Source organism: Silurus meridionalis, chromosome 8 (genome assembly GCF_014805685.1).
Source record: "Silurus meridionalis isolate SWU-2019-XX chromosome 8, ASM1480568v1, whole genome shotgun sequence".
Taxonomy (NCBI): Eukaryota; Metazoa; Chordata; class Actinopteri; order Siluriformes; family Siluridae; genus Silurus; species Silurus meridionalis.
The window spans coordinates 23,882,927-23,910,853 of NC_060891.1; the positions used below are offsets into that span (position 1 = coordinate 23,882,927).

A 27,927-nucleotide genomic window follows, 5' to 3' on the forward strand; every position below is an offset into this window, starting at 1 on the left:
CAAATTTTAAATATTAATCTTGATGCAATAAATAAAATAAAAAAATTCTATACAGGAAAATGAAGCCCTGTTGCTCATTTCATATGAATTTTCTATATATCTATTTTCCTAATGATAAATAAATTACATTACAAAGCTTTATTAATTTTTTCTTGGCTAATGCCACTGCAATCATGAAATAGATTTTTTTTATTTCAGATTTAAGGGTGCTAATTCCGTGGACCACTGCACCGCATTGAACTGTCACGTGATTTTTGCGCACTTGTTTCTCCGCACCTTGCACTGCAGTTCACTGGCTTTGACATCCATCCACAATAATCGTTGCGATTATCCTTCCATGTTCGGGGTTCTTGTTTCTTTGTGTTTTTGTTTCATGTTTGCTTTTCATTGAGTTTATTTTCCTCGTGTAGTTTACCTGCACTTGTATCTGCTCCTGCCTTGTTTGAAAGGAGTCTCTAGTGTTTTTGTCACCGAGATCACATTTTCCCTGCATTGTGTTTAATATTTGATGTGAAATTGAGCTCAAGCTTTTGACCATCTGCATTATTCCCTGCATGCACCTTTCACGTGTTATAATGGATACGCATGCAAGTTGGATAAAGGTGAATTGAGATTCACGTGCAATAGTGTACAGAATGTTACAGACGACAGACTTTTCTTGACAGTGAGAAAAGTGATGAGTTTGAAAAAAAAGACTCAGTGCAAGGGCATTTCTGAGCTTCGCTGAAATGCTACAATGCTGAAAAACCAGCCATTCGTGGAGGAAAGTCTAAATCTCGAGAGCACAAGTGAACTGGAACTTGAGGACCTTAACAAGGAGGCAGGACTGTATGAGCGTAAATAGTTCACTGAGGTCACCCAGGGCTCAGCTGCTTACGGTTTTGTAGGTGAGAAGAAGGAGTCTGTATTGAGTACTCTAACAGATAAATATCCCAAAGACTGTATGACCTTAAGGACATCGAGTGTGATGTGTGTGTGAATGTTCATTGTCTTCTAATAGCTGAATTTTGGGATTTACGGAAGCCTGGAGAGTGTTCTGCCATGAAAATCAGGATTGGAGTTTTGTTAGAAGGGCATTAGTCTTTGTACTGCTATAGAAAAATCAATTACACTTTATTGCAAATGATTTTTTCATGACTGATAACATGCATTTAAATGTCTAACAGTGTTGTGTGGGTTTTTAGCACGGAATTAGCAATTAGAAATGGACAGATCAATAGGATCAGAAAAAAAGAAACGCTGCTTTAAGAATAAGATCTTAATTATCTGGGTTAATGAAAAATATCTTAACAATAATGAATTTTTAGAATATAGCGCTAGCCAGATTTCCTGCCATCATAACGACAATGAAGTAGCAACCATGAAACCTCTGTCTGTGAGTTTTCTCTATAAAGTGCACAAGCAGGGTTAAATATAATGAAACAAAATTGATCAATGAAATCCTGCTTCCTTTCCACATTATTGTTATGGTCATAACAATGGAAACCATAAGTTATTAATTGTTCCTATTTGAATGCATTTTAAATGATATTATGGTAAAAATAAGCGATAATCCAAAGCTAGGTGCACAGTGTAAATGCTTCACAGAGTGGACCTTGTCATGGATTATCTCACTTATTGGCAGCTTTAAAAATGTAAAGCTGTCATAGACGATTGAAGTGTAAAAGTGACTAAATTGATATAAACTACAGGCAATTTTTGCTACTTATTTTATATACAGGGCGTTAGATGTAGAATCCGGTCCACTCTTTAATTACACACAAAGATTAACAAGTGCTATAAGGTTACAATTATTTGAACTCATTTTAATGATAAAGAAGTTATTTTTGAGAGAGAGAGAGAGAGAGAGAGAGAGAGAGAGAGAATAATGAATCTGTTAATGTTTGCACCTTGTGCCCTTTTTTCTTTTGTTTTTCAAATTCTTCTTGTGTTTTGGCCCATTCATCAAAATCACATCCATCATTCATTGCATTTATTTCACCACGCTGAAATATAAATTTCGCTTCCTGAAGTCATTATGAAATGTTTATCTAAGTCTTACTGTACCTATATGTTACTATAGACACTAGGGATGGTACGATTCACCGTTTCGCTTCGGCATAAAGCTAAACGATGTGATACATTGTTAAAAAGTGTGTATTGGATACAAGTTGGCATCTGTATCGCGATGCATAATTTTTAACATTATTGTATTGGTAAAATCTGATTTATTTATATATTTTTTAGTAGATGTGCTACACTTTTATTATTTAGAAAGTGACCAATAATTTGTACAGTAGATAATGTATAAAACCTTATATTTCACACTAATTGAGCTCCAAAATCCCATTTCATATCATTAGTATTATGCAAAAAAAAAAAAAAAAACAGTTTGTAACATATTACATAGAGTAATTCAATTAAAGAGTAGTAATAGGGCTAAATACAGACCCCGAATCTGCAGATAATTTGGAAGTAAAAATTAAAAATTAAAAAATGTAAAAAATTACACCGTGTCTGTTTTTGTGTATGAATATACATTTGTCTTAACGCACTTTTATCTTAAAAGTGCTAAATACAGGGTGGCGTGTATGGAAATCGATTCATTTTGCAACTGTAATTTAGTGCAATTTACTTTAGGGACAGGCAATTACATGTGCAAATGAAATGCAAGCAAAGGGTATTAAGTATGCATAGGGTGCAACTGAAGAGCGAATCCCTCAGGTAGTTTTCCCCTTAAGTAATGCGGAACTAAATAACACGAGTCAAGTGACATTATTTAATGCACTAGTTAACATGAGCTTCAGCATTAATGCACCATCAAGTACCACTAGTGTTACTTTTTTTTCATTTTTTATGTAGAATCAACCAAAATCTAAATGTTGACATAAAGCACTACATTCACAATTTGCGTTTTATTTGCATTTTCAGTAAATAGGCTTTTATTACTTTATTTTGCTGTTTAGTCTCCTGGTCTTTTGCCAGTCTTGTTTGGAGTGAGACCTGAAATAGTCTTCTTTTTCTTTGTCACTTTTGGTTATATGAGGTTCTTTATACTGGCTTCCTGTCAGCTTGAATCATTTTGCTTTTCTACTGACTGGTATCTGTAGGATTTTATGCACTGCACTTTTATTACATGACTGATAATGGGATAAATGAAAAGGTCTACATGTGTTCCTATAAAAGTGGCTTCTGAGTATACAATCTATTTGGAATGGAAAATATGAAATGCATTCCTCTTGTAAACCTTTAATTGTCATTCAGTCTATGAGGATTGGTGGACAGTATGAGATAAAGCAGTCAGTCTGTGTGTTGTCTTGGGGAAACACAGCCTCAAGCAGCACTGTGCTGTTAATATTTTACAAGTTCCTTCACGTCGGAGTCAGAGAGAGAGAGAGAGAGAGAGAGAGAGATTGTCATCCAGAACAAACAGACACACTCTCAAAAACAACTCCAGGCATCAAGCAACAATCGAACATTTAAAGGTCGAGCTTGTGAAAGTTCTGGAATCAGAGACAGAGTGTTAGGAAAAAAAGGGGGGTTGTAGTGCTAATCACTTATTTTTATTGCATCCATAACTATTAATACAATATGTATGTATACGCATACATACATACATACATAGATACATACACACACAAGCAGATAGACAACATACAATGACAGACAGACAGGTCAACAGAAATATATATTCACAGACAGACCGGCAGATGGATGGATGGATGGATGGATGGATGGATGGATGGATGGATGGATGGATGGATGGATGGATGGATGGATAGATAGATAGATAGATAGATAGATAGATAGATAGATAGATAGATAGATAGATAGATAGAAACTATAATGTTTCTGGAAATAGAAATTTTATATACACAGTTTATACACAGTTTTATTGGAAAATGCCAAAGTGGGAATTTTGTAAAAGGATATAAAATAATCTGTTGGATTTGCTCATAGAAAAAAAATGCCATTTGCTACAGGTGGTTTTTAAATGCACCTGGAAATATATCCTCTTAAATAACATCAGCAAATCAGTAAGCTTCTATATATGGGAGAGAGCGTGAGAGAGAGAGAGAGAGTCATCATCACAATGTCAAACCTCATTCTCTATTCTATGGATCTCCTTAGAAGCACGAGCAGCGATTATCTACACCAGATTGGTCCAGATTTCTGAATTACATTAGTCATAGCACCATCTGCAACAGAAACACACACTATTCCAGAATGAGAAATAAAATCAACATTGAAATCTTACGTAAATCCTTCTGACATCTCCCGGAATAGCTGTTCCTCTGATGCGCGGAGCCATCGGCTACCCAATACCACTTGCTAATTATTCATCTGTTTAACAGTACTTGCATTTTCGACGTTCCTAAATAGAGTTTTTTTTATCGCAACCATGAGAGATGTTAGGGATTTACGAGAATGAAATTGATATGGGTTTTGGGCCAAGTTGGTTTAATGGTTGGTGAGCAGTCAGATAGGAAAGGCAGCAGTTAGGCAACAGTTGGTCCTGCTGACTATGATGAATGTTGCTCAAATCAACAAATGGTTACTGGGGACTGGATTTTATTCAATGTATTTAAATTCAGTTATGTTTGTATTGCCCTTTTAACAATGAACATTGTCACAGTGCAGCTTTACAGAAATAGTCTATGAATATAAATGTTAGCTTTACAATTTCATCCTTATAGATTTATCCCTAATGAGCAAGCAATAGGCAACAAAGGCAAGGGAAATCTCCCTGACATGGTATGAGAAAGAAACCTTGAGAGGAACCAGTCTACCAACCACCAGGCAACCCAACCTCATCTGGGTGACACCAAATATCCATTCATTATGGTTACTTTATATTCACTCATGGGCAGTGTAATGCACAACTATGCATGGCAATTGCAGTCTTAGATGTAATATAAACCAGACTGTTTATATTAATTATTGTCTAAATCCACCTTCATTGTTCTTGAATTTAACCTTCCAAAGAAACCTCCAAAGATATTTAGGCTTTTCATGTGGAACCATCCTCAGCTGCAGTGAATGGTTTTTAATTAAAAAGAACTCCATGCAGAAGTATGGAAGGATCAGGATGGATCAGGCAGGTCCAGAATGAAGAAATGAGTCAGGATCACTGGTACCTAAGGAGCATGTGTGGCTTGACAGAGAAAAAGAGAGAGAGAGAAATAGAGAGTTTAATATACTATATAGACAAATGTTTGGGGACACCTCACTGAGAATTGTACAGTGTATGTTTTCATATATTGCATCCATTCTACTGGGATGATGTTCCACTAGATTTTGGAGTGTACTTGGAACGATTGGTGCTCACTGATGTAGGTGAGGTGAGGTGAGGAGGCCTGGGGTGCAGTCAGCATTTTAATTCATCCATATGGTTGTGGACAGAGCTCTTTAGCAGGCCATGCAAGATCTTCTATTACAACCCATGTATATTATATGTTCATGGAGCTGACTTTGTGCACAGGAGCATTGTCATGCTTGAAAAGGGTTGGGTCTCCTAGATCAAGTGAAGGGAAAATGTGTAATGCTACTACATCCAAAGACACTCTTTACAATGGTGTGCCTCCAACTTTGTGATAACAATTTTAAGAAAAAAACACATATGGCTGCAATATTCAGATATCTCAGTATCTTGAACTAAAAAAAGATTTTAACTCGCATGTAAGTTTGGACATGAGCATCTGATGAACATCAAGATGCATGCTGGACCATAACACTCCATAGTTCTCAACTCTTCCACTTATTCCTATAATCACTGTAAAATACTCTGAAATTCTTGCATTTTCATTGCAAGCACCATCTGTAGTCCATTTTTAATGATCCAAAGAACATCTTGAACAGTTTTTAGATCATCATATGAAGATAGAGTTATATTATTCCCCTCTGTTTATGTATCAGCACAGGTAAAGCCTTTTCATCTATAATTCATTCACGGAAGTGCGTGAAATCTCCACAACCTTGATAGAGTCCTAGCTGTACACTCAAGTGTTCATTATTATTTCATGTGTCAGACCACCATGACCCATAGACACTAAGCCTGCCCTCCCCCTTCCCCCCTTTCTCTCTCTTCTCATTCAGGAAGCTCTGGGCAGCTTTTACATCTTATCTTCAGACTACAGGTCTGGATGATTCCAATACATGGCACTTAGAGTACAGTGAGGTGAAGCTCTAACAGATATGCAAAAAAAGAGGCAAAACGATAGGTGGGAAACGTTTTAGGTCCACACTTATACGCGGATCTGCATAATCCTTCAATCAAGCCTCTTTTTTTCAATCAAAATTTGCTCAGGTTTTGGTAATAAATATGGAAGGATATAATTGGAAACAGAATTGAGAAAGTTGTGGAGAAAAGTGAGCTTCTGATTTGAACAAAATGAATTTGGGTCGGTGAATTGGAAAAAAATTAAGATGAGTCGCTCTCTTTGTTGTGTGTTGTGAGTCTATGTTCATGAGTACAACCTTGATTCTGCTCCAGTTGAATCAATTTGCTGCTTCCATGCAGTTCAGAGGATCAGCATTGACCTGGAGTGCTGGCGAGTACTGCAGTGTGCGTGTAAGAGAGAGCGAGATGGAAAAATCGAAGAAGTGTTTTAGGTGCACTGAACACTAAGAGAGAGTTAATGGTTCCAGTTAAAGCCGCCCTTCACCAGCAGCTTGGTGTGTTTACTGTTTACGATTCCTTCCTTCTCTCTGCTCGTTAATGAGTTTCCCTCTGAAACTTAGGTTCATGACACTTAGAGTAACACCACAGGATGCCTCATTAATGCTGCAGCTAGGGTTACAGATTAACATTATAGCACAACATCAGGTATTTCAACAAGAGTTCCCTTTTGCATATTCATAACTGCCCTTAGAAGATGACTCATATTAACAGTTAGAGAATAGATGTATGGATTGATGGATTATCAGCATTGCAAAAAACAGAAGCACAAACAGTTTGATGCTATAACAGCATGGATACTAGTTGTATCAAAAAGTTATGAGATTACCTCTGTTCACAAGAAAGAACTTTATTTATCCAAGTTTTTACACTATATCCTTCATAAATCAATACATCAATACAGTGCTCCCAGTGTTCAAGCACTTTCTGGAATGTGTCCTGGAAGTCTTCTTTTCAAAGCATTTCAAGTACCTTCTCTGAAATGGTGTCAAAATGGCAACCTTTGAGCTTGATCTTCATCTATGAGAACCTCTACACCACAACTACACTGAGGCCCCCAGTGCAACCTAGAGTGCCTGGGTGGGACCTGGCTGTCATGTTGTAGGCTCTGTCTGAGCCCCCCTTTCAAGCCTCCGGCTGAGGCATCTTGGAGGCACCTCTCTATCAAGACAGTGTTCTTATTGGCCATTTGCTTTCTCAAAAGTCAGAGATCTGCAAGCCCTTTGTGTTGCCCCCTCCTTTTTGAGGTTTACTTTAGGCATGGCCAGTGCCTTCTTGTACCCTGGAACGGGTTACATCCCCAAGTTGCCCTCGGTCATCCCACAACCCGTGAGGTTACAGGCATTATACCCTCCTCCATTCCAGGCCCCAGACCAGGAGATACTGAACCGGCTGTGCCCGGTGCGAGCACTAGACACTTACGTCCACAGGACGGGTCCCTGGAGGAAGTCCGACCAACTGCTCATCTGTTACGGCTCTGAGAGGAGAGGCCTACCTGGTATTAAGCAGACCCTGAACAGCTGGATCATTGATGCCATTTTTATGAGTCCACTGGTCTCCCCGCTCCATTTGGGGTCAGAGCTCACTTGACCCGGAGTGTGGCAGCCTCTAAGGCTTGGTCCTTTGGAGTACCCCTCCAATGACATTTGCAACGCTGCGGGCTGGTCCCCCCACCACCGCTTGTCCGGTTTTACAACCTGGACAACATTGCCACTCCTGGACCCTCTGTCCTTCGACCTAGCCGTGCCCATACACACTAGTCAGGGACTTGTCAGTCTGGCATGATTGCACACTCTTTCCCAAAGCATTGAAACGCAGTGCATATGGTTACGTATGTAACCCTAGTTCCCAGAGGGAACAATACGCTGCGTCTTTATGCCACACTGCACTCCAGGTGCGTTTTCTACTTCCTGCTCGTGACGTTACCCCGCTGGTGATGTCCCGCGTCCAATTTTGACTGATTACACACATTGTTTTAGAGCATGGACAATGCGGTCGCGTTTCCAAATCGTTGCGACGCAGCGTCTCATTCCCTTAGGGAATTAGGGTTACATACGTAACCTACAGATGTTCTTGCTTTAGTAAAAATGGTATTCAATTTGTGAAATGCCTCTCTCTCTCTGTAATGCCTTGTTATATTTCGTTTTTGTATAGTATTGATGTTTTCTATAATTGTGACATGATAGTCGCAATATTAAAAGATGGATTAAGTCGGGTAAGTCCCCACTGAAGGCCCAGGTACCAAATACACGGCCTGCCACTGAACACCAGGGTTCTGGAGAACCGTTGTCTCATTTTACTGTGTACTGCATCAGCTATTTATGGTTAAAATGACAATAAAAGCTTCATGACATTGAATGCTACTTCATGCTACGTGACATTTATCTAATACTTTCTTATCAGAAGATAATATATAATAAATCATATATTAGCCTAATAAACATACATTGGGGGAAATATTATTTAATACTCTGCTGATTGTTTAAATTTACCCCCTTACAAAGAAATTAATTATTATGGTATAGAATTTTTAGGTAGGTTTATTTTAACAGAGAAAAAAAAAAATATCAAATAAAACAGAGTCACAGAATCAACCACTTCCATTCAAACCTCTCCACCACCATGGGGAAGACCAAAGAACTGTCAAAGGACAACAGAGACAAGATTGTAGACCTGCACAAGGCTGGAATGGGCTACAAGACTATCAGCAAGAAGCTTGGTGGGAAAGAGACCACTATTGGCACAATAATTCGCTCTGGAGCTCTATGCAAAATCTCACCTCATGGGGTAAGGTTGATTCTGAGAAAGTAAGGGATTAGAACAGAATTACACCAGAAGAGGTTGTCAATGATCTTAAGGGATCTTGAGCCACAGTCATCAAGAAAACCATTAGTAACACACCAAGGTTCATCTGCTCAAGAATAAACATTAACAGACCGTCTGAAGCCGATGAACACGTTCAGAGGAGGCTTGGGGGGGGCGGGGGTCTATCTGCTATTGCACCCAGCTATCTGACTAAATGAATATGTACTGAGCCACAGTCTGAGCCTTCAAAATAGAGCCAGAAGATGTTTCTATTCAAATGAACTGCACAAACACATGCCAGGCTCACACTGGCATCCTAAGGCATAACAGCATTTTTATTACACAATGGCCATGGGCTAATGAACTACAATGCAATCCACAATGTAGTCAATTTAAATCACATTGCATGGAAGAAGAAGAAGAATGTTTGCTAGTGTTCTGATATGTGATTCTAGATAAACCTACAGGTTCTGAATTTTGTATATGTTGTATGATGGAGGATTAGTTGGAGGTTTGACTTATACATCCAGGGTTTGGAGATCTGGTCTATGTGTGCAGAGTTTACATCATCTCCCTTATCTTTAGGTGTTTTCTCTAGATACTCAAGTTTCCTTCCCTCAGTGCAAAGACACGCTTTGTTGAGTCAGTGGCAGTTCCAAATTGTCTGTAGTGTGTAAATAGGATAGTGAGTGGGTGAGATGTGGTTTCACCTGCTTTGTTGCCCAAGTTCTTTCATATAGGCACCAGGCTTCCCAGTGTAGGATAAAAAGAAGATTCCAGAATTCCCTTTTCACATATCCATTGTATATTCATTCTTATAGCTACATTAAAAGCATTGGACATTATTTTATTTTGCAACTAAGATCTTGAGGGTTAAGGGCCTTGCTCATGGAGCCAGCAGTATTTGAACTCATGACCTTCTGGTAGTTGTCCGCACTCTTTTCCACCGAGCTAGCACTTTGATGCATAAATTCCATCTATAAATTATTCATACCCTTACTTTCAAGAAATAGGCTCCTCTAATCGTAATGTTGCCAGGACTATAAGAAAAATATATAGTACTCATCCGCTCTGAGTCAGGACAGTGATGATATGCTGTATAAATTGTATGTAATGTCCGTGACAGGACAATTTATAAAAAATCTCAACCACTGCCTATTGTCAGATTTAAGCTTTGGGACCATACTTGCCTTTGGCTACTGCACCATATCTCATGATCACTGATTCTAATAATGGTTAATTAGCGCATTCAATGTATATGGCCTCACTTGGTCCCACGTTTCTTACTCATGGTCGTCGTGGTACCTGGTTCTGGTTTGTGTTGTTGTTTCCTTGTTTATTTGACTTTACTCACAAATGTTTGCACTTGCATTAAATGCACCTCATTAAATGGCTCATACTATACAGTATGTTTATCTCAATATAGAAATATACATTTCTGATATACAGTACATACACACCTCATGACTGAAACCATTGTCATGTTTTGGTCTCTGAGAGCTCACAAGCCTTTTAACTCTCTGGTTCTTTTCTTCTTTCCAAGCAACAAGAAGAGAAGAGCTCTCATGGAGATGTGCTCACATTCTCAACACACAGACACTCTCTCAGAGGCATGTATACAGACAAACAGTTCAGCAGTGATGGACGATGTACACAAACCATGTAAAAGTAAAGAAACACTTGGTAAAATATGACCCCAGTAAAAGTGCTCCTTTTAAACTATCACTTGTGTAAAAGTACAAAAAGTATTTGCTTTCAAATGTACTTAATTAAGTATCCAAAGTACTATGATTTATTATGGCTGTATTGTTCCTATTATCATTTTTGTCACCAGACTCTTTGCTTAATCAACTCAGTTTATGTGAAAAGACTTTATTGTTACTCCTAGCACACAAATCTATTAGTAGAATGATATTAATGAGTCAGACACTGATTGATATCTATTAAAATGATCATGATTCCAAAACGTTGTAAGAGTTAGACCCAGGAGGTTCTTCCATCATTTATGCCTCTCAAAATGTTCTGCTTGCTGTTAAATTGAAGCTGAACTGTATGTACACGATAAGTAGATACCACCAAGCAGCAATCAAAACAAGTTCAAAACAAAGTGCATGCACTACCCTGATTGGTGGTTTGCTGCATGCTTGACCAGTTTTTATCTTCTCATAAATAAAATGGAATGACTGATTTTGCAAAATGTAGTTGAGTAAAAAGTAAGATATTTTTTTTTCTGTAAAGTAGTGAGGTTAAAGTAAAAGTCTCCCCAAATGGAAATACTTCAGTAAAGTACAGATACTCAGTTTAAATGAAAAGAGACACTTATAAGTGTACTTAAGTTCGGTCACAAATTACATTTACTTTGTTACTATCCACCACGACATCTTCTTTCACCTTATGTACCAGTAAGTTTTTCAATAATTTATCTTTCTTCCAAAATAATACGTCTCTATTATTAGTGTAAATGTAACATAATTATCACACACAATTGGAAAGTCTGAGCTTAAATGTTTCATCGCTAGGATAGAAAACGAAAGCTTTAGTAGGACTATTTTGAGGATTGTGTCTTGAGAGGTGAGAGGTTATAAGCTAGAACAGGGTTGATGGGGTAAAATGAGGAAAATGGTCATTGTTAGAACAGCTGAGTTCAGAAAAGAAGTATATGGAAGGTCATTTTGGTTGATGTTTTCACTTAAACTTGATTTTAACTTGTTTGAACCCACGCCTTTCCCGTTCGTCTTGCTGCCTTCCAGCAGGGGTCTATCATCTTGTCTCCATTTTGCCGAAAAGTCGACTGTTGCAACTTGACAAACTGTCAACGAGGATCAACTCAGCAGGCGTGGATCGCACTGGAATTCATGCCTTTTCTTTACCAAATTGAACTTTGGGGACATTTCACTAACGAATGAAAAAAAAGACCCAGATCTGAACGTATTTCTCAAGTAAAATACGAACAGAGCAAAGCAGACTGCTCACTGTGATGTACTAAAATATTAACTACAGTATCTTCAATCCAATTCACTCAATAAAAGTAATTATGGGGTTTAAACATTATTTTCAATTGTTAGAACCAGGTCAGCCAACCTCACCTGCAGAGCAGCATTTTTAATAATGCCCTAGTGCCCCAGTGAAAAAGAATGCAGGGTAGCATGAATTGCCCCAGGACTCATAGGCAAAATGTAAATGGTTTAGAGGAAAAGTGAAAAGGGTAAAAGAAGAGCATGTGTCTTAGTGCTCAATGCTCATAAATGATTTTTTTAAGACAGAATTTCGAACTCTCATTTTGACAAATGGGAAATGGTTATATAGATCGTTTCAGAGTTCTGATGGTTCGGCTTAAGATATTTGGATCGTACGGTGACAATATTGATATGACAAAATTGTAAAAATATAGTTTTGCGCAGCGTATGTGCCGCCCTACTTGCACAAACTAAAGCTCATTCATGCACCCTCTGCCACAAACATATATACTGTAAAGTATATACAGTATAGAACTGTAAACTGCTCTGTTTTGCTAAATGATGTACTGTAATTTGTTAAATAATAAAAAAAAAATTACAGCATACTGCCCAATACTGATTACTATTCTTTAAGACTCCTGTGTAGGCTCCGCCATGTCTCGACTTATGATATATGGGGTCGTCGGAACGCATCTCTATTGTAAGTTGAGGACTACCTGTATTTAATAATTATATTTACTCCGATTATCATTAAAAACATCAATCTGACCAATGCTCCAATTATTGCCTTGATGGCGTTTTGCCTCCATATATGATCTTAAAGATGTGAACCTTTTAACAACATTATTTCAATATTTCAAGGAACGCATGCTTTTACACAGGAAGGTGGACCTATAGTACTGTTCAAGTGGTTAAAGTTGTAAAAATAGAGTTGCTTATTATCTGAACAGACTTGCTAATTGTTAAGGCTGATGTTTGGGCAAGTTAGCCCCTTTTATGTGGATTTGCTGGTTCAGTGTACAGTAAAACCCTATTGTACGAGCAACTAATAGTACGAGCAAATGAAGATACGAACAGCCTTGCTCGCAAAATAGGGCAAGATTTTGCGAGCAAGGCCGTTCGTATCTTCGTTTGATCAAATTTTGAAGGCACAAACAAACCCACACTGCCGGTTCCCTGCTTTCGGCCGAGGGTAGCATCAGTCGCTTAGTTCATCTTGTGTCGCTCGGTCGCTCTTGTTGTTCAGTGAAGTTAACTTTTTTAGTGTTATATTTTTGTTTCACTTAAAATCTTGAAAAATGTCTCCCAAGAAAATCAGTGATGGTGCTGGGAAAACGAAATTAAATAGAATTACCATTAAAACCAAGAAGGAAATAGTGAAAAGGTACGAGCGTGGTGTGCGCCTCACACTCGCAATCAACCACTAACCACATGGGTAAGTGTTAAATTATGTTTCTGGTATGGTAATTGGCATTGAATTTGTTTGTTAAAATAGGCTACAAATAATTTTTAAGTGCAGCAATAAGCGATCCAATAAGGTTTCGGAACAGATTAAATCGCTTTTACAATAATTAATTTTTACATTAAATAACGGAATTATTTTTCAAAGATTTGACATAATTCATCTCTGATTGGTCAGAATTAATAGTCTACTAAATCACTATCAGGTGTTTTACCCTTACATTACTATTCATCAGTTAGTAATAATACATTTCAGTTTCTTAGCTTTAACTTTAATCTGAGCAGCTTTCCCTCTCAGATATCATTGTCGAAGCAAAGCAATCACAGCAGAAGGCAGTAAGTTCAGCCCTCATGCTGTTTTGAGTTTCATGCCCATGATCAGATCAATGTTCATCTTCTAGCTGGTCCTGCGGGATGATGGAAGGTTGCACTTGTCACCTTATGCTGTGTCAAAAAAAAGTGTCAGAGTGTCCTTAGTGACGAGCAACAACTTCTTCAGCTCTTACTTTTAGAGTAAAGTAAGTACAGAATCTGTATCAGACTGACTAATTACATTTGCTATCAAACCCTCCTGCCTTCACTAGAGAGGAAATCACTGTGAAAGCATTCATACTTAATGGTGGCTGTGGGAGGATCATTATGCTCTTTTTTTTTATGGTGAAGTATCAAACTGTGGGGAAAAAATTACTAATGTTTGGAGTGGCATGTACCCGCATAAGGCTAGAACATAAAATATGGATGATGCATCCAAGAATTCTACCTAATCCCTGCCTTACTGTGCTTTAAAATAATGACATTTCTACAATATTCCTGATCAACTGTATAAAAAAAATCATCTGTTCACCTGATCATCTGTATAAGTTAAAGCAGTGTCCACATTTTTTTTAACGGCAGCCATATATACAAAAGTGTAGCAGGCATCTGAGTTCATGAGCAGAATTTCTGCTTTTATCATAAATTATCATAAATTAGTCCACCTTATTTAAGGATTCAAGGATTAGAGTTTTTTTTAGGAATGGTGGATTTTAGTTCTTTTTTCAAAAGTCTGTAACTAAACATCATTCTGTAAAATAATTTGCTGGAGAAACAAAACAACCTCTTGTATTTTAGCTAATTATTTAATTAGCAAGCCTGCTGCCACAGTAAACCATACAACATCGTAGGTCTCACAACAATCCTATAAACTATCCCTTTCACTCTTATAGTTACCCTTCTGTCACAAATCACTCCTGCCACTCTTCTCCACCCACTCCACCCTGCCTGCACTCTTTTCTTCACTTCTCTAACACATTCTCCATTACTTTGCACTGTTTACCCCAGGTACCTGAACTCCTCCACCTCCTACTGACTTTCATTCTCCTTCTCTCCAGCAAGTACCTCCACCTCTCCAGGCTCTTCTCCACCTGCTCCCTCCCCTCACCACAAATCACAATATCATCCCCAAAAATCATAGTCCACAGAGACTCCCGTTTGACCTCGTCCATCAACCTGTCCAGCACCACTGCATACACTAAAGGGCTCAGAGCCGATCCTTGATGCAGTCCAACCTCCACCTTGAACCAGTCTGTCGTTCCTACTGCACACTTCACTGCTGTCACTCCTCATACATGTCCTGCACCACCCTCACATACTTCTCTGACACACCAGTCTTCCTCATACAATACCACAACTCCTCTCTCTACGCTTTCTCTAAATCCACAAACACACAATGCAACTCCTTCTGACCTTCTCTATACTTCTCCATCAACATTCTCATTATATCATATAAATATTACGTCCATACTGCTCTTTCTCGGCATGAAACCATACTGTTGCTCACAGAAAATAATTATTTATATACAAATTCCAAATTACATTTTTGATAACTGGGCTCATGTTGTCAGTCACTCTCCATCTCTGATGAAATTTATCACCAAGTACATCTATCCATCCACCCATCCATCTTAATTCATACGCAAAAACTAATAATATGAAATGCCTTTAGATAAAACTTGTTTTGACTTTGCAGCAGCACCCCATCTTTTTTATTCATAGTAGATTCTGATAAACCCAAAAATACCAAGAAACTGTTGCATACATATTTTAAAAGGCTACAATAATATATTGTTGTACTCATCATTTTATGAATAGCTATTGTACCTGCAAACTGCCGTACCTGCTTTGAATACTATAGGTAGACAGATAGTTAGGTAAGTAGATTGATAGGTAGATAGGTAGGTAGGTAGGTAATGAGGTAGGTAGGTAGGTAGACAATATTATTCAACCCAGGGAAAATGTCATGAATGTATCTCAATCTTTCGGTAACATCCTCTCTGTAGCATTTATTATTACTATATAATAATAATTATACTTTTTTATGGATAATGGAAATGTTTTACTTTCTCCATGCCTGTGCAAATTGAATTTTGCTTCTTGCCACCTGCAGCACATACAGCAGTTTATCTCACTGTCAGTGTGTTTTAAGGTTAGCAGCAAGGATTAATTTAACCTCATTTCTATGCAGAAGAAAAACCATAAATTTCAAGCAGCTAAGACAACCCAAGCTAGTGCTGCATCTGATTAACGTAAAACTGTTTACAATAATTATACATACTGTACATGAATATCAGCGTATATTACCTACTTACTTTTAGAAAAAAGCTATGGATTAATTGAAAAAAATAGAATGAGAACATGCACTACTGTATATGGACAAAGGTTTGGTAAGCGCCTTTACTAGATTTTAGAGTGTGCATTCAGCTTTCACATCATCCCAAAAGTGTTCACTAGGGTTGATGTCAGAGCTCCACAGTAGGCCATTCAATATCTTGCACCTACAGCTTATGTATTTTCATGGAACTCGTTTTGTGAACAGAAACATTGTCATGCTTGAACAAGTTTCGGTCCCTCAGCTTAAGAAAAGGGAAACTTTCATGCTACTGCATCCAAAGACATCCTGTACAATTGTGTGCCTCAGACTTTGTGATACCAGTTTGGGTAAAACCACATATGTTGGAAAAGTCAGTTGCCCCAATACTTTTGTCCATATAGTGTTTTTGTAAGGTTGAAATCGACACTACTGTCACAACAGTGATGACTTAAAGCTAATACCTTCAATAATCAGTGATAATGCAGCAGGTTAATGAATTGAATGAAAACAGATTTATATTAATCCTCTGTGGCTTTAAAGATTATGCATCAAAACTCCATACAGCTTTGATTTGCGTCAAAAACTCGGATGAAGATTAAACGTGAGCTGATTGAATTTAAAATAATAATAAAAAATAAATAACAGGAAAAAACTTTGGGATTGGATTTCCAGGAATAAATTCAACTCGGTTCTGGTATAGAGTTCAGTTTAATCCCATTTTCTAGTAAGACATGCGTCACTGCACATATTATACAACTTTATTGTATATAAGAAAACTTTACTGAAAACTTCTGCTCGATTTTTTTAGAATGTGTTTATTAGCTTTGTGCTTCTGCATTTTAAAGCACTACAGTCGCTCGTAAAGTGCACAATATTTCTGGTTATTACTGGTTAACGTTTCTACTCTCAATTACTGTTATATAACACATGAATGAATGCAGTCGACAGTTGATTTCTAATCTTTGCCAGTGTGATCTGAATGGTCATTTTGTAAATACATTTAATGTATTTCAAAGTAAGATTAGATTTTCCTGGTTAAAGTAGTTGTTTTGGAAATTAAAATGCCAACAAACAGCCATTTATTTTAGTTGCTGCACAGGAGAGCTCACTCAGTCAAAATCATCTACACTCACAGGCCACTTTATTATGTACACCTGTCCAACTGCTCGTTAACGCAAATTTTTAATCAGCCAATCACATGGTAGCAACTCAATGAATTAAGACATGTAGACATGGTCAAGACGATCTGCTGCAGTTCAAACCGAGCGTCAGAATGGGAAAGAAAGGTGATTTAAGTGACTTTGAACGTGGCATGGTTGTTGGTGCCAGACGGGCTGGTCTGAGTATTTCAGAAACTGCTGATTTACTGGGATTTTCACGCACAATCATCTCTAGGGTTTACAGAGAATGGTCTGAATTTAATCTTGTTTGAATGGATTTGGTTGAATTTAATTTAATTTGGTTTTATTGGATTTGGTTGAATTTAATATGCTTTTATTGGATTTGGTTGAATTGAATTGGGTCTGATCAGATTTAGATTAATATAATTCTGTTAGATTGGATTGGTTTGAATTTAACCATGTTAGAATGGATTGGTTGAATTTTGATTTGGTTGAATTTAATCGTCTTTAATTGAATTTGGTTGAATTTTATTGGATTTAATTGAATTTGTTCGAATTTTGATTTGGTTTAATTTTATTGTGTTTGATTGCATTTGGTTGAATTTAATTGGGTTTAATTGGATGCAACTGGTTCTTTTTGTTTTTCTGTAGATCATGGGGCACTGAAAATAGTTTATCCTCTATCTGATATTTTACTGAAGCTGCCATTTGAGGAGAACTAATTCAAAATAACAATTACTGAGAACGTCACTCAAAAAGCCACAAAACAATATATTTTGGAAAACTAGATATACTATATGCATTGAACATTTTTATACTGTAAGTGTCATGCATTGCACATGAAATGTGACTTGTCATGTAGATGAAAGCAAAAGCTTTATTGTCATTTTAGGGCTTAACTTCCGAATGTAGCACATAAAAATAAAACCACACGCCACTTTCTTACCTTCAGCATCTCGCCATGCTGCACTGCTCCAATTTAATGACTAGAGTTTTCAGTCTAAAAAATCTAAACAGAAACAATCTAACTGATTTGTTTCTGTTTCGAAAGAGAGCTAATCAAACAGAAGGAGGAAGCTTTACTAACTTTCAAAAGCTAGTGTACATCTGGGATTCATTAAGGATTGTTCACCACAGCTGTTTGCCTTTTTCTTTCCAATTCCAAACAGCATGTAAAGTCCAATGCTACATATGAAGCTTATTTTTAATATAAACATCAATTAGTGATGCTATTTAAAGGTGAATTCTTTGGCACTGTGCAGTTTCCTTTTGCTGTCTTTGCTAGCACCTATCTCTTTTCTTTCTATTGAAAGGGGTGTGGCTTTTGAACCCCTTTACGTCTAGTAATAGAAGTGTGAATTCTGTAACCTTTACTTCTAAGGAAAGAGTCAAGTCAAGTCAAGTTTATTTGTATAGCGCTTTTCACAACAGACATTGTCTCAAAGCAGCTATACAGAAATCAACAGTCAAGCTGAATGGTGTGCATTTATTCCTGATGAGCAAGCCATGGCAACTGTGGCAAGAAAAAACTCCCTTAGATGTAATGAGGAAGAAACCTTGAGAGGAACCAGACTCAAAAGGGGAACCCATCCTCATTTGGGTGACATCAAGAGTTTAATCATAAATCTTTCAACACTACAGAACACTGGAGAGTGAGAACTAACATGAGCACTGGAGTATAAGATTATAAGTAAATGTTCTTTTAACAGTCTTTGGTATAAAAGTAGGAGCTACTGAGCTCAACATTTGTGATCATCACAGATCCAGCATCAGCTTCTCCATGCCAGAGCCTTTAAACACTCCAGGAGGTCCAATGTCAAACTCCACACATGCAGTGGGATCCAATTGGCACTGGTACGTCTCTAGATGGTTCAGGATGTTTGCGAGTTTGGCATCTACTTGAGGTGGGACGTGACTGAAACTGTCCAAACCTCAGGAAGCCTCGGGATGGGGAGAGAAAGAGAAGCAGTGGAGAGGAATTAGCGTAGCTGCTGTTCATGATATTAACAGCACAAGTTGATAATGTGCATGTGATCAGATGTTCTGGAGCACAAGGTTATGATGTGATGTGTGTTATGTGTAGGCTTTGCTAAAAAGATATGTTTTTAATCTGCACTTAAACTGGGTGAGTGTGTCTGAGCCCCGAACACTGTCAGGAAGACTATTCCAGAGTTTAGGAGCTAAATGTGAAAATGCTCTACCACCTTTAGTGGACTTTGCTATTCTAGGAACTACTAGAAGCCCAGAGTTTTGAGATCTCAGGGAGCCTGACGGATTGTAGCGTGTTAGAAGACTGAAGAGATACATGGGAGCCAATCCATTTAGTGCTTTATAAGTGAGTAGCAGTAGTTTGTAGTCTATTCGGAAGCCAATGTAGGGACGATAAGATCGGGGTTATGTGATCATATTTTCTTGACCTTGTGAGAATTCTGGTTGCCGCATTCTGAACTAACTGAAGCTTGTTTATTAATGACGCAGGACATCCACCTAGTAACGCAGTAGTCTATTCTGGAGGTCATAAACGCATGGACGAGCTTCTCTGCATCGGATATAGACAACATATTTCTTAGCTTAGAAATATTTCTAAGGTGAAAGAAGGCTGTTTTTGTAACTTGGTTGATATGATTTTTAAAAGATAAGTTGCTGTCTAAAATAACTCCCAGGTCTTTTACTGTTGAACATCCGTCTAAATGCAGGTTGAGATGCTGGTGCTTCTGTATACTAGTTTTTGGGCCGATGAGCAAAATCTCCGTCTTATCAGAATTTAAAAGTAGAAAGTTATGGGTCATCCAATCTCTTATTTCCTTAACACACTCAGTTATCCGGGTTAATTGAGCTATATCGCCTGGTTTAGATGAGATATATAGCTGAGTATCATCAGCATAACAATGGAAGCTAATTCCATGCCTTCTAATAATATTTCCTAAGGGAAGCATGTATATTGTGAAGAGCAGGGGTCCTAGAACTGAACCTTGTGGCACGCCATAGTTCACTAGCATTAGCCTGGATAGCTCTCCATTTAAATCTACGAAATGGTAACGATCAGACAGGTAGGATTTAAACCAGCTTAATGCCTGTCCCTGAATGCCAATGTAATTCTGTAAGCGATCTAGGAGAAGATCATGATCTATAGTGTCGAACGCAGCACTAAGATCTAGTAAAACTAACAGCGAGATGAAGCCTTGGTCTGAAGCTAAAAACAGGACATTAGTGATTTTAACTAGAGCAGTTTCTGTGCTATGATGGGGCCTAAAACCTGACTGAAACTCCTCAAAGATATTGTTCTCTTGCAGGTAGGAACATAACTGGGCAGCGACAATCTTTTCTAAAATCTTAGACATAAATGGCAGATTTGAAATTGGTCTATAATTCGATAGCGTGTTTGGATCCAGATTAGGTTCTTTAATGAGGGGCTTAATAACTGCTATCTTGAGGGATTTAGGGACGTGACCTAACGATAGTGAGGAGTTAATAATATTCAGAAGAGACTCACTAGCTGTATATAACACTTCCTTTAGTAAATTTGTTGGAATGGGATCTAACTGACATGTTGTTGATTTAGCTTTGATAATAACATCATACAGCTCTTCCTGTCCTATACATGTCAAATAGTGGAGTTGTGGAGTTGAAGGTAACACTGTCTCAGGAGATGGTCTCAGAGGTTGAACTGCCACAATTGTTTTTCTAATGTTATCTATTTTTTCAGTGAAGAAATTCATAAAGTCCTCACTACTAAACTGTGATGGAACACAATTTTCAGATCCCTGATTTGTAGTTAGTTTAGCTACTGTAGAAAAAAGGAACCTGGGATTGTTTTTGTTGTTTTCGTTGTTTTCTATGAGTGTGACCTCTACCCATTACTTTCATTGTAGTGGTGTGGCCTCAGTACTCATTACTTTTAGTTGTAAACGTGTGGCCTCACTACTTATTACTTCTAGTGAATGCCTCTGTAGCCATTATTTCTTGTGAGAGTCGTAGCCTCAGTACCAGCTAATTTTAGTTGGAGAGGAATGGCCTCTGTAGCGGTTACTTCTAGTGAAAGGGGTGTGGCTTCTGTAGCCATTATTTCTAGTGAAAGAAATGTGGATTCTGTAGCCATTATTTTTAGTAAAGGAGGTGTGGTACCCTTTACCTTTATTTGTAAAGGTGTGTCCTCTGTACCCATTACCTATAGTGTAAGAGGTGTGGCCACTGTTTGACAGTCCCAAATAGGAAGGAGGTCTTCAGTGCTAGGCATGGTTTTAAATGACTGAATATTTATTATTCTAGTCTATCAGATTTAAATTAATTGCTGATTAAACTGTATGTTTAACATAATTGCACACTGATACCGATAGACATATGCGTCAAACCAAATGACAGAATCATTTTTGTGCAATAAACTTATAGACTATTTGGGTTTTTAGGAAAATTTATTGGTTCCCTATATAGTGTTAATAATGCATCACTATATTCTTTTTTGTAAAGGCAGCCAGCCTTATAATATAATATATAATATAACATGATATAAGGTTATTATTCATATCGAGAGAGAGGGGCTGTCTCTATCAAACCCTTTGTATTTGAGCTTGCCACACACACACACACACACACACACACACACACACACACTCATACACGTACTTACAACACTGCACACATCACCCAGGGCACGGTGTGATGTGGAACAGGTGGCAGGAGTGCATTCGGTGAATGAGAATAAACTGTGAATTTCTCTGTCCCTGTGGGTCTCTGCGCCACCATGCAGGCAACGTTCCCCTCATCAAATTCACAAGTCTCAAAATTAAGATTGCAGCTGCCAAACTGTCACTTTACACACATTATCCTAATTCAATTGTCAACTTGATGTAAGATTTCATGGTAGAGGAAATTGTGTTTATCAATAAGTCTGTAAATGTCAATTTGTCTCTCCACCTCCCCCTCTCTCTCCCCATCTCTCTCTTTCTCTCCCACAAATACAAAGCATTCAAATATAAAAATAAAACAAAAATGTATCAGTAACAATAATTGACGATGTAATTTATAGCCCTAGATAGATACATAGATAGATCCAAATTTATTTTCATTGTATAGTAAAGGCACACGGCAATGAAATGCAGTTTTGCATCTACTTAAGTGCAAAAACCAGCACTGTGCAAACAGACAAGTGCACATAAATATGTAAATATATGTAAAACAAATAAATATAAAGGCTCTGGGCAGTGAAAATGTGCAGAAGCTGTTGAGCAGGTACACTAAGTTTATATATTCTGGAAGCAGTAACTCAAGGTTTCTTAGACTTGTGATTGGAAATCCCACCCAGCTGCCACTCCTGGGCCCTTGAGCAAGGCCCTTAATCCTCAACTGTTGGCAAGTGGCTCTGGATTAGGGTGTCTGATTATATATATATAGTGGAACCCTTATGTCGATGTCCTAGGGGGTCGCCAAAAAGCATCGAGATAACCGTTGATCGAGATAAACGAAAATCAATATGGCGGCAGTATATTAACGTGCTTGAAATTTCTTTATGTACATGATGTGCGTTAATAAATGAGAATGTGCATGCACGTGTTTTTGGAGGGTTTTTTACACAACAGCGTTGCTGCGATTTATTTGATGAAGGCATGCTATAAAAATGTACATACGTTTGTTAACAACAAAAGGCATAAGTGCACCTACTAACAGCAGAGATTTACCAGTATACAATACAAACCACCGTCCATTCTCCATACAAACCTTTATTATATTCTCCAACATTATAAACACACAGATCGCTCAACAAAAAAAAAAAAAACAGCGGCTGCACAGTGCCGTCTCACATTTAGTCCACATGTGGAAAGAAAAGAAAAATAAACAGTAACTAAGTTTCTGAAAACTTATGAACATCAGGCTGAAGTAATCCGCACAAACACACAAAGCAAAGTGTCCAAAAAAACTTACGTCCGCGATGCCGAGGGGGAGATAAGCCGAGCGAGAGAGAGAGAGAGAGAGAGAGAGAGAGAGAGAGAGAGAGTTTGTGAATGTAAAAATAGGGAAATTAAAAAATACCGCGACCGGCGGCACGACGCGAAGCCGGAAAAAAAACCCGGAAAATCCAAAACTGAACCCGAAACCAAAAACGAGGGACAGAAAAGTCTCAAACGTGAACGGCCGAAGGGGCGTGGCAGGTGCCGGCCGCTTTCTCTGAAGCTCCCGGCTTCAACTCCTTACTGAGAGAGCCGTGCTCCTTACTGAGCGTGCCGTGCTCCTTACCCTGCTTGCGCGCGTGCTCGGTAAGGAGTTGAAGCCGGGAGCGTCGCGCTCCCATACATCGCATAACATTTAACAAAAAAAAAATGCATATGTGCACTTACTAACAGCAGAGATTCACCAGTATACAATACAACACCTGTAGTATCTGTAAGGTTTGATTTTTCCGCCACTTTCGCGAGTTCTTCTGCGGCTGCACAGTGCCGATCGACATAACTGACGTTAAAATTTCTAATTTTTCCCCCCTTGTGCTCGAGATATTAGGGTTCGCGACATAAAAAGTCGACATAACCGATAAAAATGCATAGAAAAGCGAGAATTTGGCGGTTCCACTTCAAAAACGTCGACTTAATAGGGTTGTCGAGTTAACCGAGGGCGAGATAACCAGGTTCCACTCTATATATATATATATATATATATATATATATATATATATATATATATATATATATATATATTAGTATCAGTGTACATGGCAACGAGCCCATGAGTGGAGGACGAAATTGGACACGCTGTTTCAGTGTCCTGTTACTTTGATAAAAAGGAAAGAGAGAAGAGCTTAAATTGTGAAACACCAAGAACACAGAAAAAAAATACAAAATACACACTCTAACACTGAGACAACTAAACTCCGTCAACCACTGGCAAGAGTAAAGCATCTCACAGGGTGGGAGATGTGTACAACATGGCAGCTTTTCAATGTACTGTAAGAAAATTACAATGGGACACGAAAATTTTAATATTTAAAAAAATGTTCCGTATTGCTATCATCATCGAAAGATACAAAAAAATCTTTGTCTGTTGTCTGATTGTGTTCACCTGTTTCATGTTAGTTCTTGACTATTTCCCTTTGTATTGCCTCTTATCACCATAGGCTAAGGCGATTGCCATAGCCTTGTTCTGTTTTTTTCTACTTCCTGGTTTTGACTCTTGCCCATTTTTCTCATTGCTTCAGTTTAAATTTGCTATTCTACCTCACAGATAAGGAAACAAAAAAGAAATCACACCATCTAAAATCTACTGTTGTTCCTGGGGTAATGTAGTCTGTATATAATGTAGACTGTCTACAAGCTATCACGTTTTTTCCCCGGTTACACAACAGACTCGTTCAATAGAATCATTACTCAATGTTTAGAGATATGTAAATGAATGCATAATGCACTTTACTCGTAGCATGCTCTACTGCTTCCCGAGTCAAGCTACTTGCTAGATTACAAGCATTAACCAAATATACATTTTAGCCATCAGTAGAAACTACTGAATAAAATCATAAGTTTATGTTTTGGAGATACATGATTTATTAGATTGAAGCAAAGGCAATTATCAAGCTAGTTTTGGTTTCTTGGTCTAGTGAATTTTACTCTAGGCATCTCAATAACATCAGAAGCACAGGTTAGGCTAGCTAAGGAATGTATCATTTGTCTACCATTGATGCAGACACTTTTTGGAAATCATCCATTTGGAAATCGTCTTATCTTGATTACAGAAAAGCTTAGAAAAATTAGATTAGAAACCAAAGATGCATTACAAATGATTGACCCTTTATGTAGTTTCTGAAGGATACATAGTGTTAGCATTAGCAGAGTTACTTATTCGGGTGCTAATATAGCATTATAGTTTTTGTGTTTTTGTGTTTTAGTAAAATTAATCTGGATATTTTAATAGGTGGAAAGCAAAAACAAGTCTGCTATGTGTGTGTGTGTGTGTGTGTGTGTGTGTGTTGCATCAGTCATTACATGCTCAAATGATGAATTCGAATGCGTCTCTGCACGTGTCTGCGAATGTTTACTCTGACAGATCATGAAAACAGCAATAACGCACGCTGTTTGCATTTTTTCTTTTAAGTGTTTACCTTATTAGCCCCTCATTATAGCGCTTCTAATCGGCCATTACTTCTGTGCAGCAACACACTTTACAGTAAAAACGAGCTTGAGACATACAATGGGCTTTGTTTGTTCATGACTTCAAGTCCCGAACCAAATATTTATGGTATCTATTCCTGTCTTTTTTCTCTCACTCTTTTCTAGATCCCCAGATCTTCACTATGACATGGATTGAATCCATCCAAGATGAGGCATTTCTTCCATTAGGAGTAACAACAATCTTTTGACAGTTCTGCTTCTTCTTTGTCGTAGCTTTTATTCACTGAAGAGACTTCACCAGGGATCTATTTGAGCAAAGTGAAGGTTTTTTCATATGCACACACACCAAGGGATTGGGTTAAGGAGAAGAGAATTAAGGCAAAGCTTCGGTATTAGACATTAATGGAGACCTAAACCAGAAAGCTGAGATATGTGAAAAGAACAAATCTTGAGCAAGATTTATAGGGAAACTTTTATAATAATGGCTCGTATAACTGTTATATTATCAAAAACCTTGCATTTGTCTTGACGATGTAGCTATGAACAGCAACAAAGAGGCATGATGGATAAATACAACACAACTGCTGAGCTTTTCCCGTTTAACAACACAAGCAGTTTGGACCCTTCCGAGCCCTGGGACGACACAACACGACTAGGCCTCCAGATCTCTCTGTCGATTATTCTGGTCATAATAACATTGGCTACAATGCTGTCCAATGCTTTCGTCATCGCCACCATTTTCCTGACACGCAAGTTGCACACACCAGCTAACTTCCTGATTGGCTCTTTGGCCCTGACAGATCTGCTTGTGTCCATCCTGGTCATGCCCATCAGCATCTTGTACACCGTGAGTAAGACCTGGACCCTTGGGCAGGTGGTTTGTGACATCTGGCTTTCATCAGATATAACCTTCTGCACAGCGTCCATCTTGCACCTGTGCGTGATTGCGCTGGACCGGTACTGGGCCATCACGGACGCACTGGAGTACTCTAAGAGGCGGACAACTAGACGGGCCGCGCTCATGATCGCAGTTGTATGGGTCATCTCCATCTCCATCTCTATGCCTCCACTTTTCTGGAGGCAAGCCAAGGCTCAAGAAGAGTTGACGGAATGTCTGGTCAACACTGACCAGATCTCCTACACGATCTACTCCACTTTCGGCGCATTTTACGTGCCCACCGTGCTCCTCATTATCCTTTATGGCCGAATCTACGTGGCTGCCCGCAGTCGCATTTTCAAGACCCCAGCATCGAGAGCAAAACGATTCACTACGGCGCAACTCATCCAAACGTCAGCCGGCTCCTCCCTCTGCTCGCTCAACTCCTCAACCAACCAAGAGGGTCTTCACCTAGGAGCCGGAAATAGTGGAGGAGGAGGGTCTCCAAATTTCTCAAACAGTGTCAAGGTGAAGCTAGCAGATAGCGTCCTAGAGCGAAAACGACTGTGCGCAGCAAGAGAAAAGAAAGCCACAAAGACTCTAGGCATCATCTTAGGAGCCTTCATCATATGCTGGCTGCCCTTCTTCGTAGGAACACTGGTCATGGCGATCTGTAAGGAGTGCTGGTTCCACCAAGTGCTGTTCGACTTCTTCACCTGGCTCGGCTATCTCAACTCACTGATCAACCCTGTGATCTACACGGCCTTCAACGACGAGTTCAAGCAAGCCTTCCACAAGCTGATCAAGTTCAAGAGATGCTACTGAAGAGAGCATGAATAATGAGAGAACATTTGCTCTTTTACTTTGTTGTATTGAAACACAAAATCCACCCTCACGATTCATGATGCATGATCATGATGCATTTTTGTACAGCTAAATGACCATGAGAAAGAAAAAAAAAAAAGGAAACAAAAAGTTGTGCCAAAATGTGGATGTTACCTTGTAGATTTACTTATTCTGCATGTTTCAAAGTCCCTGTTTTACCCTTTAGAAAATATTTGTCATGTATCTATAAGCAATTACAGATGCTGAGAGCATATCAGACAAAACTTGAGGACTCATGAGATGTTGAAAATCATTCAATCACAATACATGAAATACATGTAGTCTATTGAGGGAAGAAATATAAAAGTTGCAATTTTTAAAACAGTATTTTTGTGTCTTGTTGTCATTTGTATTTTGGTATAACAGGTTGCATTCATTTATTTCAATTATTTGAATAAATATCTGTTACCAATAACAATTGTCAGAATAACATGATATGCCAGATCAATCCCCACAGCGTACATACACGTATACGAGGGGCATTTAAGTCAAACTGGGACTTTTGAGTTTATAAAGTTAACAAACAAATTTCAAGAAGTGGAAACTGCATTTATTTTTCGACATACTCTGCTGCTCAGTGGTGGAAAGTAACATTTACTCGTGTTACTGTGATTGAGCAGATTTTTATTTACTTCTACATTTGAAAGTAGTTAAAATAAGTAATTTTGCTTTTACTTAAGTATGTTTCATTTGAAGTATTGTACTTAACTACATTTTAAAACATACCAGTTACCGGAGATGGCAATACTACACATATCCTTCACTTCAGTAGCACAGATACTCATGTTTTAAAAGACTCCTGTAAAAGTTGAAGTTCTGACTACACTTTTTCACTCAAGTTAAAGTAAAGAGGTTTGGGCTCTGACATGCACTTAAGTAAAAAAAAGCCATTACTGCTGCCTGTTTTAGTGTCACGCTGGAAACTGGACCTCACATCATATTAAT

General features: G+C 38.2%; 1 protein-coding gene across 4 annotated transcripts in view; it reads left to right on the top strand.

Annotated features, from left to right (window-relative positions):
- htr1d (5-hydroxytryptamine (serotonin) receptor 1D, G protein-coupled) overlaps window positions 1-27,307 on the top strand; it is a 61,312-nt gene extending 34,005 nt beyond the window's left edge. For all 4 annotated transcript variants that reach the window (XM_046855911.1, XM_046855913.1, XM_046855912.1 and 1 more), the window contains one exon: window positions 25,386-27,307. In XM_046855911.1, coding sequence (XP_046711867.1) covers window positions 25,780-26,922 — 1,143 coding nt within the window. In that variant the 5' untranslated portion in view covers window positions 25,386-25,779 and the 3' untranslated portion in view covers window positions 26,923-27,307. The remainder of the gene's footprint in view (window positions 1-25,385) is intronic.
- Window positions 27,308-27,927: the final 620 nt, after the last annotated feature.